The 22,274-nt window shown below is 37.6% G+C and overlaps 1 protein-coding gene across 3 annotated transcripts in view; it reads left to right on the plus strand.

Annotated features, from left to right (window-relative positions):
• The window catches only part of LMO7 (LIM domain 7), a 131,540-nt gene that overhangs the window by 84,890 nt on the left and 24,376 nt on the right, over positions 1-22,274 (plus strand). Inside the window, exons 5-18 of one of the 3 annotated variants that reach the window (XM_066176300.1) lie at positions 1,533-1,563; positions 1,941-2,054; positions 2,516-2,714; positions 3,846-4,098; positions 4,539-4,838; positions 5,197-5,484; positions 5,742-5,939; positions 6,404-7,120; positions 8,647-8,676; positions 11,057-11,174; positions 12,313-12,455; positions 13,719-14,178; positions 14,938-15,261; positions 18,136-18,250. In XM_066176300.1, coding sequence (XP_066032397.1) covers positions 1,533-1,563; positions 1,941-2,054; positions 2,516-2,714; positions 3,846-4,098; positions 4,539-4,838; positions 5,197-5,484; positions 5,742-5,939; positions 6,404-7,120; positions 8,647-8,676; positions 11,057-11,174; positions 12,313-12,455; positions 13,719-14,178; positions 14,938-15,261; positions 18,136-18,250 — 3,290 coding nt within the window. The remainder of the gene's footprint in view (positions 1-1,532; positions 1,564-1,940; positions 2,055-2,515; positions 2,715-3,845; positions 4,099-4,538; positions 4,839-5,196; positions 5,485-5,741; positions 5,940-6,403; positions 7,121-8,646; positions 8,677-11,056; positions 11,175-12,312; positions 12,456-13,718; positions 14,179-14,937; positions 15,262-18,135; positions 18,251-22,274) is intronic. The other 2 variants (XM_066176298.1, XM_066176299.1) reach the window with 2 other exon arrangements.

Here is a 22,274-nt window from a genome sequence, read left to right on the forward strand (position 1 = left end):
TCTGTGTCCGTGACAGTTGTCACATCTCATTTCCATGAAGACTGATGCTTAGGCTGACCAGGCCCTCTCCTCATTACACTGACTTGTTACTGTTTCCTGAATGGTTTATTCTCCTTTTTTTTTCTGTAACCTTTGACTAGTGTGCTCCTAGACAGACAGAAACAGGATAAGTACCTTGACACATTGTTGATCTGGCATGTTAGAGAGCTCTGAATAGGTTTTTCTGCTGCTGTATGTGAAGTTTCTGCTTTTCTGTTTGACCCCCTCACTGCGCTGTGTGTGAAATTTGCAGCCGAACCAGCTCCCAACCAAATGTCTGGAGCAGGTGAAGAGCAGTTTTGGTGTATTTATGCCATTTGCTCTTCCATAACTGCTGGTGCTGCAGGCAGCAATGTTGTTCAATCTCTGCAGTCCAGCACTGAATATTTACACCTGGAGGTTTTTGGAGCCTCCCATTGAAGAAGTTTCTTCTCTTGCTCTTAAAATGAGCAGGAAGAGAACAGGACCACTCTGAGTGTTCCTTGGTACACTTCCAAGGTGTGCTACAGACTGGGTGTGTATATATAAAAGTTCTCTAATGTTAGTGATTGTGTATGTATTTAATACTTTTTTTGAAAAACATATTCGTATAAAAGAACCCAAACCCATCCTTTCAGCCCTACATCATCTCTCTCCAGATGTCCCAGTTTCAGTTTCCCATTTTTTGGTCTGAGAATTTTACTCTTGGTTAAAGTGTTGTCTAAAGCAAATAATTTAGAAAACAATACAGTTTCATATGGAATTGAAAATCTGAGGTTATTCAGGCTGGAAAAGAGAAGGCTCAAGGGAGACCTTGTAGCAGCCTTCGAGCAGCTAAAGTGAGTCTACAAGAAATCTTGAGAGGGACTTTTTACAGGGAGATGTAGTGATAGGACCAAGGGGGAATGACTGAACAGTTTAGATTGGCTATTGGGAAGAAATTGTCTACTCTGAGAGTGGGGAGGCACTGGCATGGATTGTCCAGATAAGTGGTGGATGCCCCATCCGTGTAGGGGCTCCAAAGCCAGGCTGGATGGGGCTTTGAGCAACATGGTCTAGTGGAAGGTGTCCCTGCCCATGGCAGAGGGGTTGGAAGTAGATGGTCTTTAAGGGCCCTCCCAACCCAAACCATTCTATGATTCTGTGATCTCCCTGGCTAATAGAGGCTATATTTCCCAAAGTCAGCAGCTTGTTTTCTACTTCTATTTTGTTGGTAACTAAATAAGAGCTAATTAAAAATGCCTAGAGCCTTTCTGTGTACCTCTCAAAACAGAAACTGTAATAGTTCGGCTAGCTTCGCACTTTATATGTAACAATTGAAATAGTACAGTTATGACTGTATTTAAAGTGAAGTGCTTCTTACTTCTCTTGGAGCAGTCATAGTTGCATATTTTATATTGACTGATAATTGGTTTAGAAACTTTTTTACATCTTGAATTATAATTGAATTTTAAGTCAGCAATTTAAAAACATTTTGTTTTCTTTTCTTTTTCTCATTCTCTGCCCTGCTTCAGACCAGAGGAAACCAACAGAAGAGTGAAAAATGTAAGACAGTTGCACATTAATTGTGATTAATTATTTTTAAATATTTGTTCTGGTACTATCGTATTTAACTTATTCTTCAATTGTTGATTTATCTGATGTAAATTAATGCCATTTTACAGTGATCACTATTTGCAGCTTACTTTCCCAAATCATTGTAATAATTGAAAACAGTACTTACTTACTTGAGATATATGAGATGCATCATGACACTCTTTAATTGGTTTTGGTGGCAATCACAGCTAATACTGTATGCAAGATTTTGCAGTTCATTGTGGCAACATTTCTAATGCCATACTGAGATTCTTTTACACTGGCACATGGCATGAGAGGAAAGTAATTAAGTTTGTATTCAGTATTTTTTTTCTGTTTGTTTTTAGGTTTTGATTACATTATACTGGCTTGGGAGAAAAGCTCAAGGTGACCCTGATTATAATGGTCCATACCTCAATCTTAAAGCATTTGAGAAGTTATTAGGGCAAGCATACACTAAGGTAAGGAATCCAAAAAAGAAAACTAAACAAATAGTCTGAAGTTTATAGTTTGTTATACTGCAGTAATTCGAAACAGTCTCTTCGGGATATCATTTTCTTCTTAGTTTGGAAAACATAGTAGTTTGTTTTATTTGTTTTGCTTGCTACCAAGTTCTGTATGAAAGGAATTATTTTAAGCTTGCACTTGTTCTTTTGCTATTCATATGAATTTCAGAATCCATCTGCTCTTATTGATGTGGTAGATTGGGAAGAGCCCTATCTCAATCCTCTTTGGCTGAGATGAAAGAAATTTAAGACCTTTTATCAAGTCTCCTGGTTCAAGTTGTTGTATGTGTTGTTGTGTATGTGTTTTAAAGTTTTGCTGTGGTCTTTGTTGAAGTTTGTTTGTGAATTCAAAATGCTCATGAGTAGCATTTGTGCCCTAAATTATTAAAAAGACCTTTCAAAACTTCCTCTTGTAGGCACTTGAAGAGTCCAGCCAGCTGAGCAGAAGTGGCAGAGATAGTGGGTACGGTGATATTTGGTACGTTGACCGTGGAGAACCTTTTTCATCTTCAGCTACTCATAAAAGAGACGATTCCTTTGATAGCTTGGACTCTCTTGGTTCAAGATCCTGCACAAGCTTTTCATCAGATATAACCTTGAAAGGTGGCAGTGAAGGTATGTTTTCCTCTCTAAAATCTTTTGTTGACATGTGTCTTATGAGTGTGGGAGAAGACAATGTATGGACCTGGTACTTAAATATCCAGTACTTAAACAAGTTTGAAAGTCAACTTTAGTTTTGCAAATCCTGCAGTTGCATTTTGCTTAAGTAAATATTGACCTCTAGTAGTTGGTACTAAAAAACCACTGCTCACACAGATCATCCCAGGTAAGGTTGCTGAAACTCTTCCTCTCACTGACACATTAGGGTGTGTGTATGTCCAGGGTATATACCCAGATTTGTGTAAGGGAAATACCTGGAAATCAGATCCGGATGGGATCACCTAAAATTCACCAGTTGCAAAAGTCTTTTGCCTTGTTTATAGGGTGACTGTGTCAAATTGCTATGTCTTTACTTCATTTGTGAATATTCAAGAAGCTTTTTCCCACCTTGGTTAAATACTGAATAGTATTTGTTACTTTATTAGTAGTTTGTCATGGAAATAAAGGTAACTAGAAGAGAGTGATGCTGGATCCCTAAAGCAGCACTCTAGTCTGTGTTTCTCTGCTGGTTTTAAAGTTCAATGCCAACTTGTAGTCTTAAGGCACGAAAATTGTGAGGTTTTGGATTTTGTGAAAATCATTGGGCAGAGGCTCCATGGAGCATTGCTGATCTGTGCAAGGCAACCTTTACCCATGTTACAAATGTGATGTACCCTGAGCTTCTACTGTATGTTAATCTGGTGAGAGGAGCACATTGCTGTTATTTGCTGTTAACTCAACTTTGTTAGTAAATTTATCTTGCAGATACTATTTAATTAAATAAAAAAAATCTGTGCTGTTTTTTTTGTCTTCAGTCTGGAGGCCAGCACTTTGTTTCCTGCAGGGAGCAGTGATAATGAAAGAATGGAACAAATGCAGGAGGATCATGCAAACCAAATTGAGTTTAATGGATCTTATCACAGCTTTGCCACAGACTTCTAAAAATACCTCTCCTAGTGTCTTGTCAGTAGCTCAGGAAATTTGCAGCTGGAACATCTCAAATACAGAGATAAATTGATTTTAGAAAACACTGATTCAAGTTTTAGCTACAAGCACATGTCTAGAGAATGATGTTCGTATCTTCCCTTTTTTCCACTTTCTTCTAAGGTTGTGACAGTGACACAGACTCGGAACTGCCTTCCAAAATGCATGACTCCCATAAAGATGACAGGTCTTACCGTAGGATTTCTGTGATTGAACCAAAACCCACCACTGACTTCAACCGTTTCTTACCCAACAAGAACAAGCAGACAGCATATGTGCCAGCACCTTTAAGGAAGAAGAGGACAGAGAAGAATGAGGACAACAGGAGGAGCTGGGCAAGTCCTGTTTTCACCGAGTCAGATGGAACGTTTTCAAGGTACTGGTGTGTGGTCTTAGTAAAGTGGGCTTTGATTTAGAATTTTTAAAATAAGTTACTTCTTTATTAGTTAAAGAAAAGCTGCTCTTGCTGCAATAAAAAGTCAAATATTTGATTTTCCATGTTTTATCAAGGGGGATGTTTTGGTGTGGTTGTGTGGTTTGGTTTTTTGTTTCAGTTTTCTATGTTGTTTTTTGATGTTTGAGTAATGTTTTGAAGCTGGCCAGACTCCAGATGCATTTAAATGGTCTTAAATGCAAGCTCACGAGAGACAGACCTACGGTTTTAGTTGATTGTTAAAGCTTCTAAAATATAGTGATGAATTTCCGTGGTCCGGCTTCTTGATGCATACAGATGAGATTAGTGGGCAGTTCTTGAATTTCACCATTACCTTCATGACTTCACTGTCTTCATTCTATTCCTGTTTTGGTCAACCTCAGTGGACGTGAAACGAATCCTGTAGCTTCCTGCCAAAATAGCAGAGCAGAGTGTGGGCTCACAAATCCAGCTTCCCTCCAGATCATCTATGAGTATGACAGTGGCTCTGATTCAGAAGATGAAAGAAGGCTGCCCGACGTTGTTTTGGATGACTTAGCAAATCGTAGATTTCTAGTCAAAAAGAGCCCTGTAAGCTCTGCTGCACCTGGACATCATTTCATGTTGCACAATGACTCTCCTAAATCTTGCTCGCGAGAAAGTTATCCAGCTGGTCCACTAGCTGCAATGCTTGAACCACTGAGGTCAGAGATACTAATCCAAGATCCAGTAACTATTGCGTTACCTAAATCGCAGCCCTTAAATAACTTCATAAAGTTAGTCTTCTAATCAGCATTTTAACACAGCTGATGATTTGATACGCTTTTTCTGTCAAATTTTGTATTTTTGTCGGAGGAGATAGGATGCTGATATAACCATTTAACTTCTTTTAAAATTTTTTTATTTAATATATCTTATTATTTCTGGTGCTGCAGTGATGAAATTGAGAACTAATATGCTTCATTCACAAGGCTGAACTCCTGAGCCAAAAAGCATGTCTTTTTGCATTCCTTATGTCAAGTTGCTCCTAAAATATCTTAACTGATTGGATATTTTGAACAGTAACCAGAGGAGGCAGAGGCAGTTGGATACTAAAGAGGAAAACAAACCAAGAGTTAACAATCCTTCACAATTATCTGGGTATTTTGATGAGGACGAGGAAGAAGTAGGCATCCCAAACATTGAAAAAGATGATCTCTATTTTCGCAAGCTAAGTTCTTCAGCGCCAAATACAGTTGTTGCTTTTGACAAATTTCTTCCTAAGTTTTGGACTCCAGAGGAAGAATTGCTATGGAAAAAAATCAAGAAATCCTCTTTCAAACCCTGGTATAAAGAGATTCAAGGGTTCAGGTGCGTTTTCATGCATGCCTGTTTCTCTCCTGTGTGCAAAGCCTAAATAAAGTGTTGTTCTGTGACTTCGAATTTTTTAATGTTCATTGCCAGTGTAGCAGCAGGATATGTTTTACTCTTCTTTTTTTTTTTGAAAATAATTGAAATTTTTTTTTGTTATACTGTTGCACTGTTGCCACTGTGTATTTTAATCAGTGAGTACACTTCATGGTTTTTTTCTTTCTCCTCTGCTCATTCTTTGTGCTGCTGCACAGTAGAAAGAGATCAGATTCTGAGGATGAGGATTTTGCTTACAAACAAAGCTGTACCACTGTTGCTAATCAACCAAGATCAAGTTTTGACTGGAACAGTAGCTGCAGAAGGGATCAGAATTATAAGCCAACTGCTGAATATGTGGGAAGCTCATTGTCACAGATTGCAGAAGGAAAAATCTTGGAGTCTTCTGATCAGCCCAGGTTGATACTGCTGCATGAGCTGTTCTCTTGATGCATCAAAAAGAAATGGCTGGATATGCAACAGCTAAATGAAATTAAACCATGTCCCGTGATGTGCTTTTTTGGTTATTACTATTTTGCTCTTTTGTTGGGTTTGATTTTTCTTTCTCTTTTAATGTAGCTGTAAGTTGCTGGCCTTCTGAAACATGTAAATGTGAAAGTGTAACATGCTGCATAGGGTTACTGGCTTTGTGTGTGAGCATGGAAGTGTGCTGTTTCTGAGCAGGTTAGGATGCCGGGATACTTTTGCATTGGTTGGCGTGTGCTGCTCTACAGTCAGTGGTGGTGAATGCCAAGTGGTGTCATCATTCTGCTTGGTATACTGCAAGTCTAAACCAAATGTATATTGCAATACATTGTGATCTGCTTGTCTCTTGCTAGTTAATGATATTTTTACTTCCCTCCTTTTGTTTTATATGCTTCAGTCAGTTTTCGTTACTTCAGGCTCTGCAAAAATACACTGACTACGTGTCTTCTGAAATGGAGACCAGAATTGATCCTACATCTGGCCCTAGGCTCATAAAATGTAGAAAGAATGTTTCCTTTATGCCAGGAGGAAAGCAAGGAGATGAGGAAAATGGATATCTATATCCAGATTTGGAAAACGATGATTTGTTTGTTCGGAAAACTGGGGCTTTCCATGTGAATCAAGTTGTTCTTCAAGACCCCCGGTATTTAAAGAAGTTCTCTGAGCAGGAGCCTCCTCTAGAGGGTGAGATAGTTCTGCAACCCAGAGAGGGCCAAACTGTGATTCCAGATTTGGAAAAGGATGACATGATTTTTCGTAAAGTCCTCTCTCAGAAAAAAGAGGTGCCTCTATCAGGTGCTCCCGACAAGTATCACCCAGCACTGTTTCCTGACCCATGGAGTCTTCCAGAAGAGATACGATCCAAATTTCTTTGTTTACTTGAGAAAAACACAATACCAGAGGAAAGGAAGAGCAATGGCAGAGTGCTGTCCCCATCTTTACACCATAAGAAGGACGATATGCTGACCCGCAAGATTGAATCTTGGAAAGTGGGAAGCAATGTCCAGCCAGTAAATTTTATCCCAGGTCCATGCAGTGAAGAAGACTGGAAGAAGTGGGAAGCAATCAGGGAGGCCAGCAAAGTTAGACACAAGAAACGACAGATGGTGGAGAGGTCAGGTTGTGTCCTGCACAGATTGAGTGCTCTTGAACCCTTCCCATTCAGAAAAGCATCATCCTGTGCTGAACCATTCATAGAGTGCCAATCTGCTGTTTGTTCGTGTCATCCTTGAACAAGCTTTTTATTTGCTTTCAATAGAAGCTCATGACTGCAATACCATATTTTCAACAAAAAATTGTAAAATTTTCTGGCTTTAGGCTGCCACTTTGGAGAAAACATGTTATCGTTCCCTCAGGGCCAAAATTCTGCATAAGTTTCTTTCCATGGTTGAACAGGAATAGTGATTATTCAAAAGACTATGGAGGCTAGAAATACTTTATTTTCTTTTACAAGGTAATAGGTGAAAATATTTCTGAAACACATGAATGCTTTAAAGACAAAATCTGGAAATGGGCATTCTGATATTCTTGCTTGCACCTAAGTTTAAAAATGCTTTTAAACTGTCCTGCTACAGTTCTTAGATGATTAGATGAGGTGAAAAAAAAAAAAAGTTTTTTGCCTTCCCAAAGTCATGGTGCATGCAAGTTGTGTGTCTGTGTAATACTAAAGTCCGCCATGGCATATTTTATTCTGCCAATACTATCTCCCAACTTTCATACAGTCTTGATTCATTCTTTACCCTAATTCTTTCCAGGTATTCTCAAAATTTCTCTTGTCTGACTGAATACTGTTTCTTAAGTACTTCCTAGCTCTCCTTTGAATTTTGTATTTACTGGGGGAGAGTGGAGTTCCAAATGTTTACTTAGCTCTGAAAATACGGCATTGCAAGTTGCAGATCTCCCAGATGTGCATCATTACTTTGTGACTAAGACTTCTGTGTTCCAGTTGATATTTTGATGTTGCTGCATTTAATTTTTAAGCTTAATACTGTTAACAAAGTTGGAGCCTTACTGAGAAATATTTCTGAAGTGCTTGGAAATATTGCATGTTTTAAAAATTCATTCAGTAGAATTAAATAACTATATTATAAAATACTCATATTCAAGAATACTAAAAATCCTCTTGAATTGCCCTGGATTAGTTGTGTTTAAGGATTAATGTGCTAAACTTCCATATAGGTTCTATTATTCTGGTACGCATCAAGTATTACTTTCAGTTAGTATCAGAAATGGTTGAAGTAACAAGAAAACAACCTCTGTAAGCCACACTTTTTGTTGGGACTCAAGCTGGCATTAATTTTAATTTATTGAAATGAGTCTCTTTTGAGCATCATGCTTTTGAGCAGCACTGAACTGGTGCAGAAATAATACAAGGCTCTATTTGTGCAGTATTGCTAAATAAAATGTTGGAAATTTGCCGGCAGCCTTGTTCTGACAGTTCTGCCCAACTTTTCCCATCATGCAAGTCCTGGTGTGTTTTTTGACTGGTGTCCAGTTGCTGATGTGTTATCCCATGCTGGCTGGTTCCCAAGCTTTCAATTTCCCCATCACTTAATGAGAGTGCTGGTCTACTAATGGTGTTGATGTTGTTATCAATATCAAGACACTGAATCTTTTCTTTTTTGGTTTCTGATTTCTCAGACTGTTTCAAAAGCTTTCTGATGAGCAAGGGTAAGTTTTATAAAAGTTTGAAAGATAATGCTGGTTTTTTTGGCCTCTTTTCATCTTTATGCATGCACAGCAGCTAAAAACTCATGCTGAAAACTTGTGCATGATGCTTTGTTGTTCTGTTCTTTGCAATTTACGTAATTAATGTAAGAGATAAAAGCTATGTGTATGGCAAAAGTTCTCTCTGCCATCTTGTGTATTCAAGTTATGGTTATCAGGCACTTTGAAAATCTGCTCTAATGTTTTATTCCTGCTGAAGTGAAAAATTTGTTATTTTATATTTAAATTAGGCTTTAAAACATTCAAAACATGTAATGAAATATTAACAAGTATTTTATTTTGGAGGCTGTACAGCTAGAACCTGAAAATAATTAACAGCAGTGATATTTATCACGGGATTGGTGAATGATATGGGGTTATTTTATATCTTCCAGATTATTGAATGCTCAGTGGTAAACTTACAGATTTGTGGCATGGGAGCTTAGATGTCTATGATGAACTGAGACTCAAAGAGAAATAATTCTTCCACTTATTGTGTGATGGCATGTTAAGTACTTGGGAATGCATGATGTTCTAATGATTTATTTTTATTATTTCAATTTATTTATTTACTTTTCTAATTTTACCCTGAGGCAAACCTGGAAAATGACTAAACACCTCCAGAAGTGTGAAATGTTTCAGAAAAAGTTAGGTTTTAGGAGAGGGAGACTCAGAAGACTCAAGTCGCTTGTTTGGTTTTTCAGTTTAGAATGTAATTAAAACTAAGATCCAGTTCCATGGTATGAATATACCTTTCCTTAGGTTATATATTCTTCAGGTCGAGATTTTCTTATTTTGTTTCAGGCAGATACAGTAACTCAAGAGAAAGAAGTGGAAACTATAGTTACGTACATTTTCTTGAACTCACCTGGAACAAATTTGGTACACCCTTATGTAGAAATTGGTTACCCCAAAACAGTTCTATGTGTGATGTAACTTAAGCATTAAAAATGTGGAAAAAAACTGTACAAGAAAAGAGTTTCTGCAATAGCAGCCAGGTGATTTTTGCTGATTTTGGCACTCTTCTCATTCAGAAAATAGATAAGCGAGCAGATACGACGAGTTAATGCCCAAGCCTTTATTTCTAGAGGCCAGAGGACAGTCTTGTGTTACCAATGAAAATTATTTCAGCCTCTGGGGAGGAAGTGAGAGTCTGGTTTATTAGTTCAGAGATCTCTTGGAATGCAACAGATTAGCGCAAGGCTCTCTGCTCAATCTCTTTTGATTATCTGATTTTCCATCATTACAGAGAAGTGCCACATTTTCAAGTCCTGTTAGAACTTAGTTACATCCCTCTATAACTCATACTTTGGTAAATGAAAACAAAGGTGTTTTTGAATATTAAGAAACAAACAAAAAAATCCCACCCAAACAAAAACAAAAAAAACCCAAAACAACAACAACAACTACAACAACAAAAAAAACAAAACCAAAAAAACCCCAAGCTCTTGAAACCTAGCTTTCCCTTTGTATTACACAATTGAACTTTATGATGAAACACCTGCATTTTGCTTACTGTCTCAGAGGCTTGTGGTCAAATCTCATCAGGAGGCTTATCCTGTATCTGAACTAAATGTTCTGTTATGTTTATCACTGTAGTGTGAAAGAATAAAGAAAAAAGTAGCACGTGGTGGGAGAGAGCATGAAAGGTGAGCTTTGAGGAATTTAGGTTAAAGGGAACTAGCAAGTAGGAGTTCCTGGGGGAAACTGTAGCCATGCTCAAGAAGTTAGCAGGAAGATGGCTGTGTTATCCCAACTTGAATGGAAAGCATCTCAGAGGCTTGAGGAGGATCAGCATAGGCTTGTAGGGCCTGTGACATCCATGAACCAAGCATTTAGCAGTGAGTGACTCTTAATCTTTTGGGAATGTGTGTCAATAACTGATTTGATTTTGTGATTAGCCTAAGGAAAGAAAGAACAGGAGGTGATACTGGGACTGTTACAGGAGAGAAGTCAAAGGATGGGAATTTGGACTTGAGGGCAGGGGATGCCTTTTGGGTTAAAGAAAGAAACAAGATCAATAAAGAGAATAACAAGTTAAAACAGAAGCAGCGGTGTTCTATGAGGAGCTCAATGTGAATGATCAGCATGGAGATGTACAATGCTGCTTATTCCCTTAGCCTGATTTTATTTGCTCAAATACCTAACTAATGACTTGTGTCTTGGCATTGCAGAACATCCCAGTCTTTCTCATTCAGCTGCCTGTGTGTTTCCTGCTCCATTCAAAATAACACTCATGAGCATTCAGTTGTACTAATACAAGTCTTTCTCTCTCTCAGAAGGTTTCACTAGTGTAAATGAGGGCTAGGATGTTATATAGCTGAGTTCTGTTTTCCCTTTCTAGGAGTAAATCTTTGAATGATGTCAGTGCAGAGGAGCTGCAGACACTGCGCAAAATCCGTTATGAGGAGTTGCAGAAGATAAAAGAACAGTTACAAGAACAAGATCTAAAGTGGCAAGAAGTAAGGACTCCTTTTCACCTCTCCTTGTGCATCCTGCTTGAAAGGCTTGGGTGCCTTCAGTGTCCCTAGTAAACAAATTTTGGCATGTGTGCAGCAATTTGTGGGGTTGTTTCTAAAACAATTCCTTTCATGCAGCTACTAGAGTTTGTGGGGGTGCCTGTTTAATGCAGAACTGAAGTTATTTTAAATTTTGTCCTAAGTTTCTGATTAATGCTTCAGGATAAGACTTGCATGTATTGTAATATAGCCTTCAGGCTTGGTTTCTGTGGGCATAGTTTCTTGTGTTATCTGCAATTTTTGAATACCTTTTTTGGAGAAATGATTGGAATGTCTGAGTATTTGATCCTCTAGGAGAAAGGGGAAGAAATAATACTTCCTTGTGCAAATTCTTGAGGCTTCTATCCCCTGATAATTCTGCCATAAAACTGTATGGTAGCTTTGCACAGCATCATAACCATATCTAAAAACTTTTCAATTTATTAAAATCTCTGCTTGACAATGAGTATCAACAAGAAGCTCAAATTAAGAGCAAAGCACCAAACATAGATGTTGTTTGTTTAATGCATCTCAGTTCTAATATTCAGTACTTCCCTTAACTTCCCTCAACTTAATACCCTTAACTCTGGTATTTCATGGACAGTATCACCAGTTCACATTGCAGTTTTACAGAAATGAAGAAACTACAGAAATATCTGTTTTCAATTTAGAATTTAGGGCATATTTATTCTCAAGCTAGTGTATCAGTCTAATATAGTAGTGATTTGGAAAAACGATATGCCAAACTCTAAAGCCCTCAACAAAGAAATACAGATGGATGGCATTAGCATTAGTTTTTTAATTATGTGTGATTGAGTGAAGTATTTTAGAATAAAATTGAAAATGTTAAGGGGGGAAAAATGGGCCAAATGATATACAGTCCAATAATTACGATTGCTAACTTAAGGAGGCAGTGAGCCTGAAAACCTAACTAGAACATGACAACACCTTTATCATTTAGGGGAAAGGTACATGAAAATGTGGCTGTGATGCAGACATGTAAATAAAATCAGGGCAATAAATAGCATGTAATGGGATGCCTCTGTAAGTCTGTGAGGCCTTGAGAAAATCTGATGGTATACATTAATGTTATTCTAAATAGGATCTAGCAAAATGGAAGAATCGTAGAAAGAGTTACAATTCAGAATTGCAAAAGAAAAAGGAAGAGAGAGAAGAAATTGAAAGGAGAGCGTCTGAAGTGTCTGGAAGGAGTACCAAGTCACTGAAAGAAATGCAGCAGGAGAGGTAATGATCCTAATGGGAGTATTCTGTTTAAGAACATAAATCTGAGCATTTTTATTCCTTTGAATTTTTGAGACGCTTTTACCAGCAAGTTGCAATGGATTCTGCAGAGATCTTGACAATTTTAGTTGCAAAATAAAATGTACAAATCTAGGAAATTGAAGGGCTGAATATGGTTTTCTAATGCTCTGTTTGCACAGAATGTTAAACAGCTTTCTCTATAAATGATATTTTACTCTGCTATCCATAAATAAAAGTATTGAGAAGTCAACATTTGCATTCTCTTTACATTAGTTAAAACAATAGCACTGAACTGGAGAGTTACCTTTTCTGCTCATGGAAAAAGTTAACTATTTCTCTTCCTTCTACCACTGAATTTGCTATTTTTTTAGCCACTGCAGCCAGAATTTTGTGTCACCAAGCTGTAAACTTTTACTTGATCTCCCCTTCATCCCTAATTTTTCCTTTTGGTATTTATTTTCTGAAGAGTAAAAAGTGTAAACTGCACAGTACCATTTCTGGTGGTGACAGTCTTGTTTATTTATTTATTTATTTCAAATGCACATATGACTGAGCTGAAGGAAAAATGCACACACACATTCATAAAAGAAATAAGTCTAATCTTTTGGTGTTTGTTTTTTTTTTTTTTTTACTTATTTGTGAGGACAAAAATTAGTTCCTTGAATAAAAGTATGGATGCTAATTGTATTGAATGCTTGTTATCGATAAGAATCTTATAACTGATGTATTAAATAATATCCTTGTAGTGGTTTTTCATTTATGACAAAGAAATGAATAACAAAAAATAATAATTAGTTGAATTTTAGGGCACTGTCTTATTTAGGTATTTTAAATTCTGCATGGCATTTTCATAGAGCAGAAACATCAAGCACAGTTACACAGTTCAGGCAGTGTTATAGGACTACCTTATTCCTGTTCTTTCCTAAATAAATCGGAATTTCTGAGGATGTGCAACTTGAATGTATGTGTAGCTATATAATTTTCTTGGCAAAGATTTCTGTCATGGTGGCAGCCTGATAATGTGATAGTAGTATGCCTCAGTGTTATGAGAGTGCTGAACTGGGGGGAGGAGGAGGAAAATGATAGATTTAAAAATATATGAAAATGCTAATATATTTAAATTTTCATTTACTGGAGATGTGTTATTTGGCTTATGCTCTGCTTTAAACATTTACTAGTTGAAAGACTTTAGGCCTGCCTGTTTGTTGGGTCACTTTGGTATTTTAACAGGCTCTATTCCCATAGGGAGGAGAGAGATCAGGACTCCTATGAGCAGCAGAAACAGGAACCCAACTGGGCAAATTCACTGAATGATGATGTGTTCAGTGAAGAAAAAGCACCTTCCACAGCAGCAAAAGATTGGTCAGCAGCCAAAGATTACCGTTTGGAAGAAGATACTTCCTACAGCAGTAAGGACAGCAGAAGTTTGTACAGTGCACAACCACCCAAGGAGAAGCTGCTGGAGAGCTCGGCTGCTCAAGAAGCTCCTGTGCCACAGGAGAGCCTGGCGCAAGAGCGGGAGCAGAGCCCGGCTCTTTTGTCCACTCGCTACTCAGTGAATGCTCAAACTGGGTCAGCTCATGTTTCAGCTTCTCTCCCGAGAATTTACCAGAAAACTGATACCTCCAGGTTAACATCTGTGGTTACACCAAGACCTTTTGGTGTCCACTCAAGAGGAATCTCGTCACTTCCACGGTCGTTCACGGTAAAATTCCTCTTCATTCCTGAAGTTTGTAAATGTGGGGTCTTCAATAGCTGGGGGAGGAGTAGTTTTAATGTTTTTGTTTTATTTAAAAAGTGCCTCCTGTGTGATAAAGGCTGTGTTAACAAAGCAGGCAGTTCTGTCACGGCTTTAGATGTTTACCTGTGTTTCTGTGCTTAAACGCACTCCTAGAATTAATGCTGGTAACTACATTTGGTAAAATATTTTTTTTATGACTTGTAGTAAGGCTCCTTTGTGGGCCTTATTAAAAAAAAATGGTCCTTGGAGGTAAATATCTGGAGCCAGGTTAACATAATTAAGTGTTAAAGATGAATTTTTCAGGTGATAAAAATCTCCTCTGCTCTGCTGACATTGTTGAAATTGAAATTTTATGCTAGGCTGAATTTTGTCTATGCTATAAAGCACTGAAACAATGAAATTGAATCCCCCCTGCCTCATTGCTATGATGATTTTCAGTTTTCTCCTAAATCCTTATTTGTTTCAATTTAAAAAGTGCTAAGAATGTAAATAATTCTAAGCAGATGACTTTAACAAGTTTTTCTTAAGAAGTCTGGGATATTTGTTCTGGAAGCATTTCAAGAGAAAAAAATACATTTTTCTTAGCAGGTAGTTAGCAATGGGTACAGGAACCAGAGCTGCTTCAAAACGGGACGTGGTTTTGTTAAATATAAAGATCACTGGAAGATTTAAAGATTTCTTTTTTAAAAGCACTTATTTACCAAGCTGTCATTTTTCTCCTAGATGGACGATGCTCAGAAATACAATGGAGAAGTAGAAAAAGCTAAAAGAACTCAAACTTTGTTCACCAGCATTTCCTTTTCACAACCAGACTCTGCACATCCTCTCTCCACTGGTGCATTCAGAAGTAGAGGTGAGGAGGAAGAGGGGGAAAAAGGTGTTCAGTCAACACCTCCTCCTAGTTTGGCATTACCTTTAAAGTCCCAAGACCAAGATGCTGGAAGCAGTATTCCTAAGCCAGAGTATGGCATTCCTCCTGATTCTCTTTCACTTGCATCTTCTGCAGAAATTGCGAGTCCGACAGAGCCTAAGGATTCAAAATCCATGGTAAGTGTGGAAACAATGTGATTACTTGGTGAAACTGAATGCTACAGTAGAATGAAAGAAAATATCTAAAAGTCCATCTAATGCAAGTATTTTTCTGGTAGTAAGAGGACATCTCAGAGACCTGCTATTTCCTTTGAATTAATTTAGGGGAAAGAGAGTATTTGGGGAAGAAAAAAGTATTCTTTTGCTGAATTTTTCTCTGTCCTTTTTGTCATGTGCATAATTTTATTTATCATTCTAATTCAGAATAGTTATCCTACATATAATTCAATGCTTGAAAAATTTTTTGCTATTCTCCAAATTAGCACATAGTGCATATAATTAGGTGTGACAGATGAATTATCTGAGCTGCTGTAGCATTCATTTGCACTTTTAAACTGGTGGTGGAAAATAGAGATCAGCTTTTCAAAGGCTGGCCATAAACATCAGTATCATACTATCCTTTTTTCCATCTGTTGTAGCTTGGGCATTTTTGTTTTTTTTAATATTTTTTTTTAGCTATTTACTTGAATCTAATTAATGTTCATGTTAATTTTGAAGTAAATCACCATCTCTCTGTGCATATGCTTATTGGATAAGGGGTTGGGTCTCTGTGTTCTTTTTGAAATATGTATCTTAAGTGCTGTTTCCTCCAATTAATTGCATGTTTCACCAACAATAATTTTAATTTTTGATACCTTTCTGTTCTATCTGGTGATTCAGTTCATAACCCTTGACAGATTTGCATTCGTGATCCTGCTGTAAAACTTAATTGTGCCAGTTGCTTGGGTGAAGGTCATAAGACCTTGGATGCTGATTTATGAAATCACTTCCCATACCACCTTTTTAGAAATTCATTTGCTTACAATCTTCTTCCTAATCACTTGTGGAAAAGAAATACATTGCAGTTTAACACCCCTGATGCCTCTTGGACATTGTAATGAATTTGTCGTAATTTTTTGAAACTGTGATTGCTATAAAAGGAAAGAGATTATGATCTTTTTTTTTCCTGTGTTGTAACAAAAACAGGCAGAGGAATTTGTTTTAATCAGTGAAAACTTAGAGATTAGATATGAGTTCTTAGTATCTGTTTAAGCAAGACAAATGAGAATAGCATGTACTAGGTCCATTTGTTTTTTTCCTGTCATTAGTTATGAGATTATAAATTTTTTCCTGCTACAAGTGAGTATTATGGGGGAGTATTTTAAGTAAAAAAAAAATTAAAAATAAATCTTGGTTGTGTTATGTACCTTAACAAGCTCTAATTTAAGGAATGCAAGTTCCATTTGATGTGTTTGTAAATCATTGCCAGAGAGATTGATACAGTTCACTAGTCGTCAGGGCCATAACACCAGGTCTGTGGAGCACTGTTTTAGAGTTGACCTATAAAAATGATAAAGTTCAGTGTACAAAGTCACATTACTCCTCTGACAAGAGATAGATCTGAAGAGTCATGTTGGGATGATGGAAAAATATAATTAAGACCAGTAGTAATTTCCAGGAACACACTCAAACTGTGAAGATTTGCGTGTCCCCTAGTCCAGAGTGCAAACCTATTTAGTAGAGTCACTTTTGATATACTCATCTAAGGACTTGGGTTGTATGGGAGCATTTGCAAGCCAGTAGCTGCGTTGTGAAGAAAAGACTTCATTTCTACCCTGGGCTGTGATGGGGAGTGTTTTCCCAGGAATATTCCTGTAACATGAGGCGATACCTTGGGATGATCTCGTGCAGTGTTGTTTTCTTCTCTATCCAGTACTCAGGTACTGCTGAAACCACCTCTGGCTGCACCTCTCTGAGACTCTGGCTGTATCTGCTTGTGCCGTGCCCACTGTAGCTGCCTGTTGCATCTTACCAACATAGGAGCTTGGAGGAATTGGCATAGGTTTCTAAACTTTTAAATATTTTAAGTTAGGGAAAATGAATCCAAGTCTTCAGGAAGGCTGGTTCACTAAAGAACTAAAATGTCGGTGTACATTTAATGCATGTGTAAAAACGTGCAGTGTCCCTTCCATGCACGTTTTGCTGGAATATATCTATTTTACTTTGCTTGACAGAAAAATCTAATTTTTTTCCTTTTATGTCAATGTCATGCTGATGAAGTGCATAGCATGCATTTGGGTATTTTAATAGTTTTTAATGAGCTCACATTAGAATGTTAATGTATCGAACACATACTCTTAATATAGCATGGGATTGAAAGCAAGTGTTACAGAATGTTTTCCCATTCAGATATTCTTGTTGTTTAAAATGGTGATGTAGGATTTTGATTCAGATTCTGAAAGCATCTTGAAAGTCCATTAAAGTCAAAGATCTGAATTTAGCTGATTCTAGGTTTATTTTTATTATCTAAGGTCTCTGCTGCAATATCCATAGCAAGCTGGTAGTATTTCATGCAAAATCAAGATGATCGTGCACCCTAAGTAAGTTTAGTTGCAACATTGAGCCTAAAGGAAACTGATGATTCTCATGGTAGGATGGGCAAGGAAAGAATTATTGACTATGGTTATCTAGCTTTTCCACGTCTCTGATGCTCTTTGAGGAGGCAGTATGTCACAAATTCACAAGACAATCCATGAAGAATCATTTAGGGGTTTGATTTCCTCCAAGTTTTAAAATTTTTTAGCATTGTGTTTCAAAACATTTAAAATAATAGAAATGCAGAGTGAAAAATATGTGTAGAGAAAATATAACCATAAACTGAAAACACACCTATTGGAATAAAAAGCAAATGAGTTAGTTAACTGACTTCAATACTGTTTCCTTTGTCTGTGATGCTAATAATAGATGATTAAAGTGCACATTGTGAGCAGCCTCACTTATTTAGAGGATAAGCTTTCCCTCATTTAGATTCTTGTGATACCAGATACTGTAGTGTCATGTTTTATTTTTCAGGAACAGTACAGTGAATTGAGAATCAGTATAAACCAGAGACCTGGCCACAGTCGCAGCTTTGGGTTTACAACAAATTGGAGTTCCTCAGGAGCCATTGTACAGACTGTTGAAGAAGGTAAATGTGTATATATACACAAATTTTTGTTCTTATATTTAGTTTGCAGAGGCTTCTAAATTAAGGCATTTGCTGCTAAGAATACTGCAAACATTTTAAAACATCAGGTGTAGAACTGAAAAATCAGTATTTAGTTTGCTAATGCATTTCTATGAATCTTCATCTCTGGAAAAGGTTGAATTCAGAAATTCCAAAATGCATTTTCCTGATCAAGGAGGGTATAAACATGATTATTTGTTCACCAAGCCTTTTCCAGAACAGTATTGATGGGCAAATACAGACTTCTAATATACAGACTGTTTCTTTCAGCTAAATTTAAAAGATTTCACTTCACATGGTTTGTAAACACATGCAGAGGAAACTTAGAAGTTAAAACTCTTTGTTCAATTTTTCTTTTCTTAGTCATGCTGAATTTTGGGGACAGCTCATATTTTTAAGTAATTGAAACTTCTCAATTGATTTCCAGTGCATTTTTTTCAGTTGTTTTAATACTGAGGGAAAGAAACATTTTTGTCTTGAGATGACACATATATAAGGTTTATTTCTAACCTTTAATAATCTTCTGCAGAGAACAAACTCAATTTTCTTAAAAAAAAAAAAAGGCAACAAAAGAACAAAACCCCAAGCAAATCACATATAATGCTCCTCTTCTAAACAATGGTCTTTCCCATTGCCATTAATACTCAGGGAATATTGAATTGCACCCTTCTTTCCACCTAATACGAGATCAACCTGAGAAAAGAGAAATTGCTGGAAAGTTTTAATTTGGTTAGCCCTGTATTATGCTTTCCAGAGAGGAGACAATACCCTTTAACAGCAGTTTATGAGCACTCTCGGATTTGTTTTTTTTTTCTTTTTCAAATTCAAGAAGTGAAAAGGCCTTTCACTCTATGCAGGTACTTTTCATTACTAGGTTTGCTCTACAATAACCCTCCTTGAGCAGGGAGGATGGATCGGATGAACCACTGTGGTTCCTTCCAACCTGTTTCATTCTGTGATTCTGGAAATATTAATATTCACTTTGCCCGAAGAATAACTTTCCCTTTGCATTCCCTGCTGCTAGTCTTCGGGTTTAATTTACTTCCTTGGAGGCAAGGATCTGTCCATTTGCACTGCCAGCTGAAAAGGAGAAATCTGAGCATAGTGAATGTTCCTGCTGGTCATTTACAGAGGTCCACATGGGCTCTGTCTCAAGGTGAAGGTGAAGGCCTTGTGTATCTTGGTTAAGCTTTATTGCCATTCTCACAAGGAAGAGCACAAAGTATAGCTTGAACTGAGACTGGACTGTATCTCAATGTTCTCATTTGTAGCCTGTGTTCAGCACTGTTTTTCTTCCAGCAACTATCTCATCTTGTATCCTCATTCAATAGCTGTAGATCCCTTTAAAGAAATGAAAGATGAAAGAGGTGGGTAACCCACTGAAAGAGTAATATATACTTTCAGCTAGGCACTTGGGAATGTTGTATTTCCTCTTTTTAAGCATGAGTCATAGGATAATTCAGGTTGGAAGAAATCTTGCGAGATCACCCAGAGCAACACACTGCTCAAAAAATGGAATTCAGACCGAGTGGCCATGGGCTTTTACCCATGTGGGTTTGAGACCCTCTGAGAATGGAAACCACACAGCCTCTCTGGGCATTATCCCCCCAGAGAAAATTTTCCCTACATGTCCAGTCAGACTGATATTTGTCCCAGTTTATAACCAGTGTTCTGTGTTTTTTGGCCATAAATTTCAATAAAGAGCAGGCTTTCCCTTCTCAGGAACCTCCTGGTATGTACTGGGGGGGGGCTCCTGTTAGGTTCTCCTGCAGCCTCTCTTCTCCAGGCTGAACAAGCCCATACTCCTTAGCCTTTCCTCATGGGTCAAATTGCTCCAGCCATGACCATCCCAGTACCTTCCCATTTAACCTTCCCCAGTTTATTGGTGTCTCTCCTACAGAGGAACACCAAAACTGGACATAGTATTGTCAATGCGGCATAAGAAGTGCTGAGTGAATGGAATGGTCACTTTTCTTGACCTGTTGGTCATATTAGTGCTCATACAGCCCCACCACTGCCAGGGCCTCCCAGCCTTGCTCTCCAGCCCATCAATGCCCAGCCTGTACCATCTCTGGGATTAGTCTTTTTCAGGAGCAGGACCCTGCATTTTGCCTTCCTGAATTGTTGGTTTCTGCTCTCAGGAGCAACCCTGCCCTCCAGTGTTTTGGCCATCCTCTCACTTTTGACAAGGTTTGAAAACTTGATGAGGGTGTGTTTTACCTCCTGCTTATTGGTGAACACACTAAAGATACATCCTGTTGAGATCCATGTGTAAGCAGCCTGCAGGCTGAGTAAGAGCCATTAACCACTTCCCACAGAGCCTGACAGCCCAGCCAGTTTTTCACCCATCTAATCATTCTGCCCTGTGGACAATACCATCCCAATTTTGATACCAGGTTTCTGTGGAATATCATGTCAATGGTCTTATTAAAGACAAGGTGGCTTGTCACCACCTTACTTCCCCCATCCACAGAGATCTAGTCAATTTGTCATTGAAGAAAACTAGGTTTATCAAGTGTGATTTAGGCTTGGCAAATCCAAACCAACCATTCTAGTCACATTTTTCTTTCTCGAGCCCAGAAAAAGCTTCCGGGAATACTTTCTCTGATTGTGTTGTCTTCCTAACTAGCTGTATGATTTTCTTGAGATGATACCCAGCATGTATATTTTTTACTACTTATACATGACTCTGTATTCTACATACTCTATTCCTTAAAAAAAAAAACACTAAGAAAATTACTTGGTAGGCAAAATTAACTTCTTATGTGGTCTCAAAAAGCTAAGTGCCTATTTCAGTGAGACCCATTTACTACATATAAAAAAAGGATAGTTCTCATTTTTTACAGGAGTTTTCAACCTTTGCACTAAAAATTAGGTAAATAGAAAGCCTTAAAGTCATTAATCTAGACATTGTTCTGCTAACTTCCCCAGTGCTATATGATCTTTATTGTTTCAGTCCTTCCTCTTTCACTTTCCCTTTGTAATAATTTTTTTTTGAGATTGAGTTGATATAGGAGTGTATGTCTGATCAAACACTTGCACTCATGTAGGACAAAGTAAATTTGACCCACATCCTTCAAGTTTTATTTTCTTTTCTATCATTACGATAGTGTTTATCTATTGTAATAACAACAGATGGCAATAGGTTAGAGATAACTTAGAACATACGGAAAATGAGTAATTGGTTGGTTTTGTTTTTACTGGAGACTAGTAAGAAAGAAAAGCCTTTTACCTTCAGGGAAACCTATGCAAAACATAAAAGCAGTATATATTTTATATAATGAAAACCAAATTGTCTATAGGAATATAAAGAAATTATTGTTAATTCCTATTGTCTAGACAGAGAAAGACAACTGGTAGCATACAACTTTTGACACCTGAATTTCTGGCCATTCTCTGTGGGCTTCTCTGGAGGTGAATCAGAGCAGAATCCTCTATAGGCACCCTTGTTTGCACTCTTAAGAACTCCTTTTGTCCAGAGGATCTGCAAGAAGATCTGCTAGCAAAGTTACAGGCCAAAAATTGAGCAGTGTAAGTTGTTCTGGCTGTTTTAGGTCCAGATCTAGAGACTGCTGCTATTCATTCAATTTGTATGGTTGGAATATGGTCTGGATATACCTTTCTAGTAATAGTATAGAAAGAACTGTGCAATCTTCAGCTGCCTTCCTTTTCTAAAACTGAGCCAAGGTATACTGTTCACACCTCTGAGCCTGATCACATCTCTGATAAATTATTTTAATAAAATGGACACAACATGTTTTTGGTTATGGAGCGCTTATTCTGTCACAACTCAAGATAGAAATTATGGCTCTGCTGGAGCCTGAAGCTTTCCCTGTACCATGAGCAGAAGGCTTAGTCCAGGTGTGGTTGTACTATATGGTACTAAATATCAGAGAGGATTCCAAATGTTACATGATGTTGTTGAAATTAGTAACTTCAGTATTAGTATCTTTGATAGTATTCTTACTAGTACCTTCCATTAACA

The sequence above is a fragment of the Chamaea fasciata genome, unplaced genomic scaffold, assembly GCF_029207755.1.
Source record: "Chamaea fasciata isolate MVZ Bird 193981 ecotype frontalis unplaced genomic scaffold, bChaFas1.0.hap1 SCAF_2, whole genome shotgun sequence".
Taxonomy (NCBI): domain Eukaryota; kingdom Metazoa; phylum Chordata; class Aves; order Passeriformes; family Sylviidae; genus Chamaea; species Chamaea fasciata.